Source organism: Tachysurus fulvidraco, chromosome 17, assembly GCF_022655615.1.
Source record: "Tachysurus fulvidraco isolate hzauxx_2018 chromosome 17, HZAU_PFXX_2.0, whole genome shotgun sequence".
Classification (NCBI taxonomy): Eukaryota; Metazoa; Chordata; class Actinopteri; order Siluriformes; family Bagridae; genus Tachysurus; species Tachysurus fulvidraco.
Window position 1 is genome coordinate 17,889,179 of NC_062534.1, and position 16,762 is coordinate 17,905,940.

Here is a 16,762-nt window from a genome sequence, read left to right on the forward strand (position 1 = left end):
TTTAACTGACCCTGAGATAAATACATAATGCCTGCTACTGTTTGGGCTCTATCCATCTTCACTCCCTGTAACCATAAAAAAAAAAAGAAAAAAAAAAGTAAAAACTGCTTCACGTCCAGTTGTTCTGCAGTAAATCTCAAACAGTCAGGTTAGAAGTGGATCCAGCTGCCTCAAGCCAAAGGTGGTTTTCTGGCCGCAGTAAATAACCCAAGGCTGTAAAGCGTGACCACGCCATCACACAAGTGACCTTGCATCTCTACTCTGAGACGCCACCACCTCCAGAGTCACCTGATGGGTCTATACACACTGTTGGTGTCTTGTACACAAGACGTGATCTGCAGTGGGAGTGGACCACGTGCATGGCCAATCAAGTGACCAGTGTGTGCGACTGTCAGAAACCAAGTGACCCAAAAGCCAGAAACGTCACACTGCAATATTTTCCTGTAATCTTCTTTCCTTGGAAAGGATTTCATGTGTATACTTGGGCAATGTACAACTATGCTGTTTTTTTTTTTTTTTAATATGTACCAGTTCAGAGATAAGGGCAGTTGCACAAAGTTGTGAAAGTCCTTTGGGACTTTGTGCCAGGCACAAGAGAGTGGAAAGGGGATGGCAGGTAATCCATCTCTGTCCTTTCTCACCCCAGTCATCAGCAGATTAGCAAACCCAGCTGGAGGTCTCTGTGTCACTGGCTGTCGTCTGGACGTAACCTCTATTCTAGGCAGCTCCTGTTCATAGCAGACAGGAACGTCTACAGGGGGTAAAGTAACTCCTCTGGCACCAACAGCCAAGCCATTCCACTAATGGCTACCTCGGGCACCCTTCATGATCAGTTCCTTGCATTCCACAAATGCTGTATTCAAGTAAATAATATATAGTTACTTACCAACTTATACATGACTGGTACATACAGAACAAATAACTAGCAGCTCACTCAAATCTCTATTATAATGTAATATATATATAATGTATGTTTCTATACAAGCAGTCAGGGGGGTATTTTGAGAAAAGAGTAGGAGTTTACACCTATAGGGCTCCTGTCAGTGTGAATTAGTGGGTGTTTGCCAGGAGATGAAGGATCCATTTGTGCATGTAACAAGCTATTGGAGAACACGATGGCTTAGTCATTCAGTACACTCTGATTTTTCCCCTCTCACAGCCATTTCCTGTCTATCTAGCTATGTGTAAAGGACACGGTGTAAAGACCTTGAGTTATGGAGATCAGGCCATTGTTTTTACTCAACTGTACAATAGCTTTGTGTCTGGAATCCATTTCCTTCAGTTCCTTGAGTTTTGGTGAATAAATGCAGGAAGCTGTCATCTGTGTTACCGGTAATGTCTGACCTATTGTCTAAGAGATAAGCTATTCTGTAGAGACACACTACAGAGCACTCCAGAACATTCTCCAAAACGTATTCTGCAGGTTTCAACAATACGCTCTTTATTTGGCTTTTGTGCCAACCTTGAGTTCCTGGCAAGACACAAACACTCTAGTGTGCTTCTTCCATCTTAATGAGTCTTTAGCAAGGGACGCCCCAGAGAGCCTTTCTCCACTCTATGGTCCAACTTAAAATCAATGGTTCTGTGGTGGCACCTCTAAAACAAAGCCATGTACTCCACATGAAAGAACATCTCTTTGTCCTAGTTCTGAGGAGGTGGGGTTTACACCATAACACTACTTGGCAAGACTTTCAACAGCATGTGACTGGCCTCTCGTATCCCACCATGCTGGCAGATTTAAAGGGCATTAACATAAGCGTGACTTCCATTCCCCATTAGGGTGTTTAACATTATGCGTTCCTCATTAGGTCACATGACTGAAGATGTTGCTGTTATACATTTTAGTAGCTGTTACTATAGCACAAGAGGGCTCAAACATTCATTTTAAGAAATACAAACAGTAACGAAAACCCAAAACTAATTCTCAGAAAACTGTCAAGGAAGTATATCAAGGTATAAATGTGTTTTTTTTTCTCCTGCAAAAGAACCCCAGAAGAAGTACGTCCAAAGAAATCAATAAGCAATCACGGCCAGGTTGGATCTCTCTGAAACCTGCACCAATGTTTGTCTTTCTCATAAGGGTGTGTGCCTTAGGAGACGCATCCCTTACACCTCCACCCTCCGCAAGATAAGGTCTGAATGACCAAGATTTTAGAAATGCCAAGAGCAAAGCACGTGCCAGCTTTGTGTTATTAAAAAAAAAAAGAATCAGACTCTGGCAAGGCTGAATGTGTGATGCATTTTGTGTGATCATCTGCAAAAGCTAAATATTTAAATTTATGCAGTGAAAATGCTAATGTGACCCAATGAGATTGCTCGGTCTTTTTCAAAGTCCTAGTGGGGCTGGAAATAGGGTCATGCATAGGCTCTCTGTGAACAGCACAAGGTGTACTGAGAGAATACATGGGAAGACTTTTAGAACGGATGAATTAAAAACGACTGCAGATTCGAAACTTTAGACAAGGGGGAAAATAAACACACGGAGGAACGACAAGGCTGAAGAAAACGTAACGTATTACATCATTTGAGAATCATTTGTCTGTAACAACTGAAATGATAAACTGTCTAAAATTCCTGAATGGGAAACACACCTATTCTGACTCCCACATCCGCATAATTTACAAGTCCCTACTAGTAAAGGGCACGTTAACGGCTTCTTTTCTCAATCTTCAAACTGATGATGAAACTCCGCGTTAAAGGACATGAGCAGAGAAACGATATTTCATGTAATTTCACTACAATAACATGTAATCTTGAATGAGATTCTCTGGCCCTGTATCGCTTTGAGATTATATACTCCTGAATGCTTGCAAAAAGTTATGAGTAAATACATGATAACTCTTTTAAGCGTCAAAGGGACTAGTAATCATTCATTTTCTATGTTTATTTTATTGTCTATGTTTATTATTTAAGCAACCAATCCGAACAACGAGCTCAAAACAAATCCTCGGACCAATCCTGCTGTACGTAGCCTACATAACTGGTACAGACTGCCACAAAGGCTTAGTATGGAACACATTATTCAATGTTAAAAATACATACTAAACAATAGAGATGCGAATAAATCCTATATGAAGTTGTAGGCTATTCTTTTTTATCTGGTGTTTTTAATTGGAACTAAAACATATATCGGAGTGAAATAAGTAACCGGTCACTTGATTGTGTGAATACAGCACAAGACACTATCCTCCTAACTGAGCTTGTAATGGGCTTGAGTAAAGCCAGTCCGTACCGGCTAAGTAAGTGACAAACTGCAGAGCCGTGGTGATTGTAGTTCTAGCTGAGCCTGCCAAGCTGAAAGTTCAGTGGTGAAGTAGGTCACAGGCATACAAGAAGAAGAGGGAAATGTGTTCACCTACATCTGATCTGCTGGAGACTCACTGTTCTGCCAGGTTGCGTCAATAAAGATAATGAAATTGTACAGGTTTTTGTTTTTTTTTGTAGGTGTTGGCAAAATGCCCAGCAAATCAGTTGTTCACTCAACTACACGTGACAGACAGCCCCTCTTAAAGACTTGCACACTTTCAGTAATTTTCCTTCAAGCAGAACACCATATCAAGAACCGCTACCGCTCTGTTGCTTTGGGAGGAGCCAGTCATCTCGCCTTGGCCTTCCCTTGCTCTCGACGGTCTGAATGGAAAGTTTCGCAGAGGCATGAGTAGCAGCCTGCACCCTCGTGAATGCTGCCAGTTTCCATAAACCAAGGAGCAGCGTTTACTAAATCCCTGTAGCCCCCAGCAACATGTTTATCTGCCAACTCATTTTTCTGACATTCCTGTGGGTATGACCCTTTTCCCTCGGCTATGTGAGTCTTTGCTAATATGTCATTAGACGAAAATTGGAAAAATGCAAACACACATGCATTAAAGAAATGTTTTTTTTTTGTTGTTTTGGGGATATCCGAGATATCTGAAGATAATTTTTTTGGTGACGGAAATCTGATCCAATCTTTGGCGAATGTTTATGATCCATCATGAAGTGCAATATTTTATATTATATGGCACATGACCAGGTTGAACCTGAGGTCAACTGTGTGCAGGGTCCTTGGCAACTCTGCTAACGAAGTGCTTCACGGCTTTCTGTTGTCCCACGTGAGGCTTTACCAGTCTGAGCTTGCCCTCCCTCGATGTCATTGCCATGGCGGGGCTTGGTGTGCCGCTCCTCTATGGTATAAAAACATGAAAATTTCCTTCCAGCTGAACTGATTCACTATTGTGGTTGATGCATGCTAAAACAATGTCTATTCACGTGGCAGAAATCACATTTGGTTTGGTGACTAATGGACAAAACATAGTTTGCAGAACTTTGAGCAAAACATAAAAAAAATGATGTTTAAATGGGTTCTGACAGAACACCATGATTAAGAGCATGAATTAGCTCCTGCCTCCATACAATTTACTCTTTTCGGATGCTAATCGCTGTTGTTTTGGAGAGTAAACGAATTGAGAGAATTTAAGTTTGCGTGTAATTACTGAATACTTTGTGTTTTACACTTAATTACACCGAAAGCATACGGTTGTATGTTCTACCTTCTTGCACCAAAATGACCTCAGGACAGACTGCAGTCTGCTAAAAATCACAATGTGCATTGTGTGCGTTTATTTCACACAATAAGCAGGTGGGGGATGATGCTGTGAAACAGACGACACACCTGCGACCTTTTTTAGATTGCAAATTTGCTGGCTTAAGCCAATCTGGACTCGCAAATGATGACCAATCCAAACAATGACCTCAACTGCCAGGCCAACCTCAGGTGGGTTTCAGTTCCAGCACAGCTGCTTTCCTCAGCTCGATTCATTTAGAAATACTGCTTCAGTACAGTATCATTAATAATAAACAGCAATGATGAAATAACATCTAGGCAAAAACAGCTTAGCAATTACTGTGTAACGTATGAAACTACAATTAAAAACAGAGTAAAAGTGGGAAATGGGAAACATAGTAAAAGTGGGAAGTAGGAAACAGAGTAAAAGTGGGAAATGGGAAATATTTATTTTAATGTAAAATCCAACACAAGATCACAAGCAGAAAAAAAAGAGAGAGAGAAAACAGAAGCTCTCTCGTTGGCAAAATCTCCAGGTCACATGCCTCACGTGCCATCACTGATCTTTCATTAAGGACCAAGGGCCCCATTTATAACACCTTATATAAACGTATTTATTCATAAATCTGTCACAAGAGAATGTACACACACACACACACACACACACACACACACAAAAAAAAACCCTTTTATTCATGAAAATCATGTCAGGGTTTATATGGGTTTAAATAGCTTATTTATTTCATAGCTTATTCCTAAATTGAATGAAAATTTGGTGAACCTTATATTAAAAGATTTTAAAAAGAATAACGTAAAACCTATAAGCCTGGCTGCATTACAGCATCGTTTGGTTTTGTTTTTTCAGCTTTTCCTTATACAGTATGTAGTTTTGTTGGCATCACTAAATGTAAATTATGTCAATGTACGCACTTGAAAATTTATCTGTAATTTATTAACACATGCATACAAGTATGTAGAAAATCAGCACGGACGAAAACTTTTGCGGCTCAGTGTACGGTAATTATAATGGAAAGAAGGCTCAAGAATGTCAAAGTACAAAGTGGAAATGAGAATAAAATGCTGGTCGTCTTTAAGAACGATGCCTAATGAGGCAAAGAGTAAGTTACTCTCTCTATTTGAGACTTATGACTGGAGACTCAAAGCAAAGGTTAACCTTTGATGCCAGATGTCAGCTGACGGTGGATAACTTAGTATCAATTATTGATGTTTAATCCCCTTCCAGTCCACAGTAAGAATTGGATATAGATCCATAACCTTGCTTACACACACACACACACACACACACACACACCTCCCCGATCCCCCTGAGGCTCCACTGAAAACTCGATGACAAAATACAGAGGCTTGTATGTAGGAAAAGGACAATCTAAATAACTATTCCGAGTGTCATTACACAGATGAGAGTGGCATATGCATGAGAACATTCTGCATGGTAATTGGGGTGAAGACGGCAAAGAAGAGCCCAGCAGATGACGTGCAACATAACCTTGAAATACATTTCGAATTTACATGATGCGATTGCAGATTTAATATTCCGCTCAGTCTCTTATTACAAATTAATGTCCAAAGATATTGAATTACTTGCCATTTACGATCAAAGCAGAATCAAACACGACGATCCAGTTTTCCTTGCATGATGTCAACCGTCTTAAACATCTTAAACAGGCACTTTTTGTGTTTTGGACCTGATGTTTTTCCCAGCATAACACTTAAGACACTGAGGGGGAAGGAGTTATGGAAATGCTTAAGTAAATGTGTGGCCACAGAGACCATTGTGTCCCTCTTTCGAAAAGGATGTCACTGCTGCTTGTGGTGGCAATGGGACATAAAAGATTCTCAGTGGCACCGAAGATCGGCTAACTCCTGCTGAGTGAAGACGGTAAGAGCAAGTGAAGGGTGCAAATACATTTTCTTGACTCTCTTCAAGCCAGGTGACTCAGCCCATATCACGAAAGCAGTACACATAGCACTGCAGTGCTGCACATCACGACCGCACTGTTGGGCTAGAAAGTCTGTCAGCCTGAGAGCTGCTGCAGTGTATTTAACACCTATAGCTATGCAAATCCTACAAGATTTTAAGTGAAGTGCGTAATGTTCTTTTTAATAACATCGTAGTACGGCAGTATCAGTTTGGCTTGATCTTATCTCATGTCTTTTTCAGTCTTGGCTCCTGTAGTGTCTGCTACACAATGACCTTCAGCTATATGATCCCCGGTAATTGCCTATCCTTCATAAATCATCCAGTGTGTGAACATCTATGATGGAAAAGAACTCATTAAATGTGTGATGAGCGCCGATGCTTGGATTGTAAAAGTCCACTGGTATGTGCTCAGGTTAAATCAAATGTCAGTCTCTCATGTAACCATTTCATCAGCATTCGCACTGTATCCACACCTACATGTACACACTACATAGGCTATGTACAGATGGAAGCCAGATAGAGCTGACTGTCAGTTAGGATTTGTTCAAGATAAATGCAAGACGGAAACATGCATGAAAACCGGAGTGAGTTAAAATGGCAACCTGGCTAAGATTTGGATTAGCAGGCTCTCAACTATTCCATCAGTCGAGCAGATCAAGGGGTCTAAAACTCAGTGGAGATGAGTTCCTTGTCACACTGAACTCTCTGCTGCAGCCAGTTTGAACAGGGAACGACAGGTCTGGTGTTGCCAGATTGGAATTATTGCCACTTGCAGTCATCAAAATATTCCCCCATCAGTTTTAATCTTATTCTCTCACTACAGCTGCAACTTAACATTTTTCTATTAATAACAGAACACTGTGCACTACCACGTTAACAATTATAAAATGTACACAGTTATATCGTTAATTATAAGCAAGTACATACAGCACACACACATATGTGTGACCCTGAGCACTTTATCATTTTCTACACCAAGGATTTTCTCTGCCTTTATTTTCCACATGCACATCCTGAGATGCTTTTCTGCACACTGCGGTTATACAGAGTGGATGTCTGAGTTAATATGGCCGTCCTATCAACCTGAACTGTTTACCTCTGACATATCTTGCATCTCGAGGACGCGTTTCCATTCACAGAAGTAACGTCACAGCACAAACTTTTTTTTTGGTGTAAGCTGAAATCGCAAACACAAAGGACTAGTGTGGCTACAGGTTGTTATTCCAGCCAAATTGGAGGTATGCTTAATAGTTGATCGGCAGTTAGACCACGATGAACGGATTAAACAAATAGAATAAGGTGTGGCTTCTGCTTGGCTGGAATACAACCTGCAGCCACACAATCCCTTTGTGGATAAGATTGCACGCCCATGCTTTAGAGAGATCAACGGTTTCTGAAATTCTCTTACCAGCCTGTCTGGCACCAACAGCCATATATACTGAGATCACACTCCATATTGATGTTCGACATGAACCTTGATAACAACTGCATGAATAAGCAAAGGCACATGTGTTCCTAATAAATTGGCCAATAAGTGTACATACATACATACATACACATATGTTTTTATTATGTAGACTATATACTGCCTCAGCTATATATGGCTGAAATGACAATAAAAGCTACTTGACTTGATACATGTATAGTCATAATTCCAAATCTGTATGTATTTTTATTTATTTATTTTGTTGCTTCCAAAAAGCCCAATCTGGCAACCTTCCGCAAGTCGTGATCAGAGCTGCTCCACTTTTGCGCAACGCAGTGGAGAGAACAGGGGGAGGGGGGGACGGGGGGAGAGGGGAGGGAGATGGTTGGCGTGCGAGTTGCTGCGGCGCACGCGCGTCCTCCGTGACGTTTCTGCACTCCACTACGTCGCGCGGCAGGAGCGAGAGCACGTGACTGCAGCAAGTTCGTATCACGAGGACGGAGTACTATTACACACACACACACACACACACACAAACCCAAACCCCGGGCGGTTCGACCCGGTAACCCTGCGCGAGCGCAACACAATCGCCTTTTTTTAATATATATTTATATATATTTCATATTAGCATTTCACACGCAATTTAATACGCGCTTCTGAATTGAGCCGTAGAGTTCACCGAATTCTAAGTGTAGTTGCAAATCTACATTTTTATCCCTATATATTTCCGTTCGATTTTCAATGCTGTATCGGTACGTTTCAAATTTTCCATCCACGCGCACCGTCGGTGTATATTGAATAAATCGCCTCGTGCAATAAACCACTTAAACGCTCGGTATTCGAGTCAACATTCCCCCTTTCCGACTCTGCACTTCCTTTACATTTCATCACGTACCGTGCAACTTTTCCTCAATTACGCAACGATGCGGAATTTACACCTAGAGACACCTATAGTACAAAGGCGCAATAAACATAATCATTGTGCATCACGTCAGGTGACACGTCCAAAGTCCGACTACAGTCCGACTTGTTCCTGTTCGAAGCCTTGTGGAGCTTCACAGTGGCTGAGGAATAAATAAATAAATAAATGGATGGATGAATGAATGGGAGCTACATTAAAAAATTGAAACAACCAAAAGTTACATTTATTATATAATAATAAATATCCAGTTAAACTAATTGATCCTGCATACAGGATTAGACCTAAATCATATCCTCTGAACTCATCTGTATCGGTGTTTATTTATATATTTCTAGAGAGGCAACAAAACATATAGAAAGTCAACAACAACAAAAATTCAGCATTTGTTTCACTGCTGTTGGTTTTGTTTTAACGACCTGGTTAAACAGCAGTGAAAGCACTGGTTAAGAGAGACACACACACACACACACACACGATCTGATGCCTGGAGCACATGTCTAGAGTTCAAGTTCACCGGACTTGAGCACCCACGTGCGCGACTTTTTTTTTCTTCCCGAGCTCATTTTCAAACTTTAAGATACCGCCATAATCATGCACGTGAGACTAAACGAGCACATACGGCACAAGGAAGCATTCAATGAATTACGATTTCATACACAATTGTGCGTTTTGGCGATTTATTCCAGTCATTTCCTCTGAAGTCCACGTGAAGCGCAGACGTCAGCGGGGGCTCGAGACGCCGGCAGACCGGGAGCTGAGACGCTCGCGCTGCATCGTTCAGGATCACGAGCCGGAGCTGCACCGCAAAACACCTCACGCGCAGAAAACACCAGGCCGGTTAAACAGCCACAGCCCTGTTCTTATGAAGCACGAGGGTTTCTTACCGGGCTCCCGGAGTTTTCTGTCAGGTAATTGAAGACGAAGGAAGAGAGCTCCTCATCTAACAGCGAAACGCAGTCCGCCATCTTCTAGAGAATGAGAGCTGAGGAGCTCGTGAACGTCGGTATTACGACTTGGCTCCCGCTGCTGTAGCATCGGTTCACCGGTAGAGGGCACTTGCTATTACACAACTGTTACAAAATCTATTTTGTAACACAAAATGTCTGTTTTGTAACGGGGACCTTTAAATAAAATAAGAAAAATGATTAGAGAAATTAAAATGCTTACACACAGTAAGAATTTCATTGTGCAGGGAAACATGCTTTCTGTCTGTGCATATGACAATAAACACTTTGAATCTTGAATCAGATGTATTTGATGCATGATGCCATAAAGCAAGGTATCATATCTCTGTGGTGTGTGTAATAAAGCTGAGCAATCTAAGGTTTTATAGTATCAAGATGGCAAGAGGAAAATATCTAAATCCGTGTTTTCAAAGTGAGTTTCAGGTACCCCTAGGGGTATGTGATCGTACACTGTAGGGCCAAACGTAATCGGACACCTAACTCAGACCACACCAGATACCTAGTGTTTCCCCAAACTGTTGGCACAAACCTAGAAGCACCTGGTTGTATAGATAGTCTTTGTATGTTATAGCATTACAGTTTCCCTTTACTAAGTAACACAATCCATCATGACAGTGCTCCTGTGCATACAGCAAGCTTTATAAAGGCATGGTTTACCAAATCTGCCAAATGCTGTAAATGGAAATGGAAGCACATTTGAGATGAATTGGAAGGCTGACTGCACTCCTCATTGTGCATCTCGCCCTGACCTCACTAATGCTCATGTGGCTGAATGAGCAAATCCCTACAGCCATACTCCAAACGTTAGTGGAAAGTCTTCCCAGAAGAATGATGCTTATTATAATAAAGGGGGAACAACCTAATGTTAATGCCCATGGATTTGGAATGAGATGTTTAGTTGTACTTAGGTGCCCACATACAGTACCTTTGGGGCTTCTTGCCTTTATTGATAGTTTGATGAACTATTATTATGATGAACCAGTAAGACTGGTTATTCCATGTGAATGTGGCTAATCTAAAATTTAGTTCCTACATAAACTGTAAATATGTTACACTATTTCTAATATAAAGAATAACTGCTGTTGAGACATAAAGGTTCTAGATTAAATGGAGCCCAAAGAGTTACATATTGGCCCAAGGGTAGCACGGTGGAACAAGTTCAACATTACATTATTGTCAGATGTTTCCAAAACACAGCGTAAACAAGAAACAGTGAAAGTTTGTGCTACATTGTCACACCCGTACAATTAAAATAAGGTGCTTACAACAAACAAACAGAGACAACACACAAGACAGCAACATAAGGCAAGAGTTTAATTTAGTGTGACAAAAGGTATTACACAAGTGAGATTGCACAAACTGTGGTCTGTATTGGACGGGAATCAAACCAGGGATAGCGCATGACATGCTAGAAATCTGCCATTGAATGAGCAATGTTTGAGTAAATTTGGCTGCTGCCTCAGAGCTGTGTGAAGTTTTGCCTATTCTAGATTCCCCAATCTAGAATATCTCTGGTTTCCTCCAGTGGGGGGACTGGCTAAACTAAATTGCCTGTAGGTTTAAGTGGGTTTAAGTGTGATTGGAAAATGGAATAAAAAACCTTTAGAGCTCTAATGAACATCTTGGATATTACTAAACACATGAGAACATGTGAACACATTTTTTCAATAGTTGGATTAGGTTCAGAAAATCATTCTGTTCAGAAAATCATTCTGTTCAGAAAATCATTCTGTTGTGACACGTCTGTAAAAATTATTTCCCATCTAAAAGTCAGAGCCCCTGTTTAAGGTGAATGAGAATGTTGCTGCAGGATAGAATCAGACCCGCATCTACAAACGCAGATTTTTGTTCAAGCCTTTAGAAAGGTTACGGTTAAAAAGATTGACGTGTGTGAACGCCGGTGATTGGAAAAACTGCACAATGAGCTCTAAAGCAAGTTCAGTCGAAAAGAAGTCAAGCCTAATAGGATTTAAACTTCTTCCACTGTCTCAGTGCCTCATTTACTCATCACCCTATGACTCATTTATACAGCAAGGATGGGCGCTTTTTTTTTACTTCTACTTCAGTGCAGCCCATATTTAGACCAGGCTTTATTCCTCACAAGCACCTTCATATCTGACACATTTTCCAAAATTTACTAGCAAATGTACAGCAATTAGCCCGGTGAAGCCATGACACAGACATTTTAGTAGTCCATAACAAGACCTTGAATTTAGTTAACGAATGCACTTCTTGCTCCCTGGGAATCGTTGACATCTGTGAATTGTCTACCAATGTTCACTAATGACACTGAAGCATTTTTGCCATTTCCTCATTGCCCAACATTAAATGAGCATCTTGAGAAGTAATGTTGTTGTTTTCACTGCACTTAGTGTGACTCACTTGTTTACTGCCGTGCTCCAATACAGACCAAAACACACGGTCCAGCTCCAGTTCAGTCAGATTTGCAGAAACCTGTGCACTGCACCATGAACGCCCATCAAATTAACATTAATAATAGATTTAAATCGACATGCTTGTTTGAAAAGAGTGCTGTGATTTCTTTGTCAAATCAGAAAGTACCCTCAGGCCAGTAACCCATTGAACAGTATTTTGTCTACCTAGCATCAACATGCTATTTAAATGGTTCAGGTCATAGGGAGCAAGCCCAAAAGTGTAAATGACACAAAATATAAGTGATTGAAAGGTCCTTTAATCCACCACATTTTGTTTCATTTTATTAGAAATGATCTGTGAGCTGCTGAGGCTATACTTAATCCTAGATTACAAGATCAACGAGATCAAATATATCATTTTCCCAGACAGATTCGAACCGAATTTAAATACTGACAGTCAAACATTTCATAAATATTCCATATATTTACAAAAAAAAATCAATTATAAATTATGAAACTAAAAATGACAGTGTGTTTGTGCTCCCCTTCTCTTTTAATATAAACAGATTAAAGATAAAGGTCAGGATAAAAGACAGATTAAAGACAGGATAAACTAACTTGCTGTTAAACAATCCATGGCTTTAATTAGCAACCCAGGAACAATTTAAGTGCAGGACTGGGCATGTGAAGCTACCATTTACTGCTTAAAACAATAAAGTAATAGCTGGAGGTACTGTAGAAGTAAAGGATTACAGATTGTTTACGTAGCGTATTATAGTGTGTGTACAGTGTATACAATATAAGTGACAGGTGCATATCCAATTTACAGCTTTATTCTTTACTATATATATATATATATATGTTGTCTCTGTTGTCTATTATATTCTTATGCTTGTTATAAGGACAGGCTCAGCACAGAATTTTATATTCAGAAATATTTGATTTCATGTTTATTGTCTACTAAAGCTATGTATTTAATTATAATAAATAAATAACTTAATTTTTTTTGTTTAAATTTTAACATATTCAACCTGTATTTATAATCATCCAGATTTAAATTGATTTAAAATGTGGTTTAAAGCTTACAATGTGCCTAAAAGTGCTAAACAATTACAAAGAAATGTCTTAAAATTTGAAAATACCAAAAATGATTCTCCAAAAATTTGGAAAAAAGAAAAGTCTTGATTAAAGAGATAATTGTTAAACCAAGTGTATCCTTATAGTTATTTGATTTCCAAATCCAAAATAAAACAGTCGAGTACAAGATTTGATTGAATAAAACATTTGACTGCCAGTTTTTGGTATTCGAGATTGGATATATATATATATATAAAGTGGTAAACTGTAATGAAAAGGAAGTTTTTCCCCATGCATGCACATATCACTGCCACAATTGTCCATCATTAGTAGCATGCTAGCAACAGCAAACCTGAAAGTAACAGCTGCAAAAACAGCAACTCTGCATCTAGCCTATTTTCAGTTAGGCTTTTTACAAACAGATGATGAACCATCATCTAAAATCTGAACAAAAGGTTTGTACTGCTGATTCATTCATTCTGCTGCTAAAATGTTGGATTATCGTATTCCTAGTATGATCTTGAAAACATCACATGCATGATAACAAACATGGGTCATACAAGTGGTGTTAATGGCTTTGAAACTCTATGACAGAAGAGACTGTTCACACCATTGAGTAATACTGAACAAGTGGAATTAAAAAATAAAGTGTGTAATGTGAACGGGCAACGAACAACAAGCGGCAGTTTGCTCTTTAATTACATTGTTGTGACACAACCAAACCCTGAGAACTGCTCTGTCCTTAGAGCTGAACAGAAACAATAATAAACCAGACCACTGACAACGATCTGAATGACATAGCAACAGTGATCCAGAGAGCAAGTAGTGGCATGTAGGAATCCAAGGTCATTTTAAAACTCTGAAAGTGTGTTACAGCTGTGCGGTTCACCTGCTACGGGGCTGTGAAAGGTTACACGAGTGAGTGTCTGGCCCTTTCACACAACTGTCAGATTAGAGGACAGTGCTGTATGTGAGTATCAATCAGTGGAACACCCTTTCCTCAGTCACATTATCTTATTGATTCACCCACAAGGCTTGGGCTTTTAGAGGTCAGTCATGTTCTGCATCCAGCAAGAGCTGTTCACAGGCAACAGTAAACACAGTGAGCACATCATTTTCCAATGCTGGTCGCTGCTTTTCCATTTGATACGGTTAGCGTTAAATTACCATGTCACATGTGGTGTTGCTCATTGTCCTACCCAATGATACACTTAATTCAACTTGTTGGAGCCATAATACATGGCTAAATGTGTAAATATGAGGATATTGAATGGTTTGTAAATGATCATTTATAATATATTTGTATTATAATGTTATATATATATTCTTGTATTATAATGTTTATATATATATTCTTTTGTGTTCTGGCGTTCTGATGAGGTAATTAAAGACTTCATATCCTGGTTAGTTGTCCACAAGCAAGTGATAGATCGATACAGCTTTTCACTGTATTTCCATTGTTTTTATATGAAGTTATAATCTTGTTTCTGCTTGGAAGTAAACATTTCTTTTTCTGGAAGAAAATGTTCCTGTTTCAAAATAAAAAGGAATCGAAAAGGAATATAACGACTCCCGACTTGGATTAGTTGGTTGCTTTGAATGTACACTACACCTTTAAACCTAAATTATATGGAATACCATTATACAACTTAAACTATTCAGTATAAAACTATTCTAATCCAACTACTTTTGTAAAAACATCAAGAGATTTTTGACTAAGTAATTATTAAGTAAAACATAATAACCTGATTAAGTTCTGTGAAACTATTTGTTCTCTTTAATTTTTGGATAATGAGCTCAAGTTTACAAGTTTTGAATTATAAAACTTAAAGCCATCTTTTGAGTTCAAAAACCTTTCAAAGTTGAGTTAACCTGCATTTTAAGCTAGCTGGTAAACTTTCGTTTCTAAGTCCTAACCAATATTTTACACTATTGTAAACTTATGCTAATGTAGTCATTCTAACGTTGTCATTTTTAGAGTAACAACGTACACTTGTACTGTACTTGTATGGCAGACATGCCACATGAATTGTTGTGAAAAAAGTGTTATGAAAAATGCATATAATTGTTAATATGGTGATCTTATTCATGAAAAAATGTTTATTTAACATTTTTGGAAGATGTTTCAAGCGTCTGTGATTTTTCTCAGTAACCAGCTGTATTCTATCCTTTCTTGTGTTTATAATTTTTCTTGAAGAGTTAAAGTTCTAACTGTAAATTGAATGGCCGTTTATATTAATAATCATATACTTATTGATTTGGTGAGGTTCTGTCTGAGGCGACGTTTATTTAACATTTATGGAAGGACCCTTGGGTCTTGGCTCTGTGGTATCAGTTAGTAGGTTTTCCACCATTGGTGAGTCTTCAGGACATAAGACTTTGTGCTTTATGATTTCAATTCAAATAAATTAATTGAAACTTTATTTATCGTATAACACTTTTAACTATTTTTAATAAAAAATTTGTAAACTGTCAAATGGACTAATCAGAAAAGTATAAACAAATGTATTCTTTTGATATTGTAAATTTCATGACTTTCGGTCTGAGAGGTTTTTAACTTTATTGGATGACATTTACAGAATTTTAGTGTTAAAGATATCAATAAAAATTTTGGTTGCTAATGAACAGGCACTCGACTAGCCATCTTTAGAGTGTCCATGTGGGATTATCCATAGCCTTCTCATGATGATCTTAAGACTGTCTAAGCACAGCAGTGAGTGAACATTCAGGTGAAGAAGGCTCCAAGCAGAAGTAGAGCATCAGGATGGATCAGACAGGTCTGGAGGGCAGAAGCTGTCAGGATCGCTGGTATCTTATCAGGTTTCTTTGTACCATAAATATTTATAGCTGATCTATATAGCAATTTTTTTTGCAGATGTTACACACCATTAACATTTATAATGATGCTAATAGTGCTAATGCTGCTTCATTTCAAAGTTAATAGCTAACAGATAATTAACAGTATGTAATTGTTAGCACTTGGTGTTCCCACACAATTCCTTTCAGCAGTGATGTGTATTTATCATCATGTCTATTTATTGTATATTTTGTGCCGGTCTCCCTCTGTTGTGTATCTGCATTGTATGTATTTCTATGTATTGTGCTATTGTATCATTTGTTGCACCATGTTCATGGGGAAATGCTATTTTGTTCCAGTTTAAACAAGCAATAAAAAGGAAAGACAATAAAGAGCCATTTGACTCGAGTTGATTAAATGCACCTATAAATTGGATAAACAGAAAGATGTGTCATTGTTTATTTAATAAAGTCACAGGTTAACCGTTGATAAATGATCTGCTTTGTGTTTTAATGTCATTTCATGTTCTTCTATACGCAAATGCCCTGCTATCTTTTATTCCTTACTTCTCTAATCCCTTTTGTCAGTTTAACAAAATTACTATTTTGCCAAGCCATGAGTGAAGGTTAATTTAAGCAATCTATGACAACGTTTTTCCTGCATCACAAAATAGGAAATGTTAAGTCTTGTCTTAAAATGAAAATAACTTATTGCA

The 16,762-nt window shown here is 38.8% G+C and overlaps 1 protein-coding gene across 2 annotated transcripts in view; it reads right to left on the minus strand.

Annotated features, from left to right (window-relative positions):
* Positions 1 to 9,843, minus strand: part of ppargc1b (peroxisome proliferator-activated receptor gamma, coactivator 1 beta) — a 34,958-nt gene extending 25,115 nt beyond the window's left edge. For both annotated transcript variants that reach the window (XM_027135566.2, XM_027135564.2), the window contains exon 1: positions 9,718 to 9,843. In XM_027135566.2, the coding sequence (XP_026991367.2) occupies positions 9,718 to 9,798 (81 nt within the window). In that variant the 5' untranslated portion in view covers positions 9,799 to 9,843. The remainder of the gene's footprint in view (positions 1 to 9,717) is intronic.
* Positions 9,844 to 16,762: the final 6,919 nt, after the last annotated feature.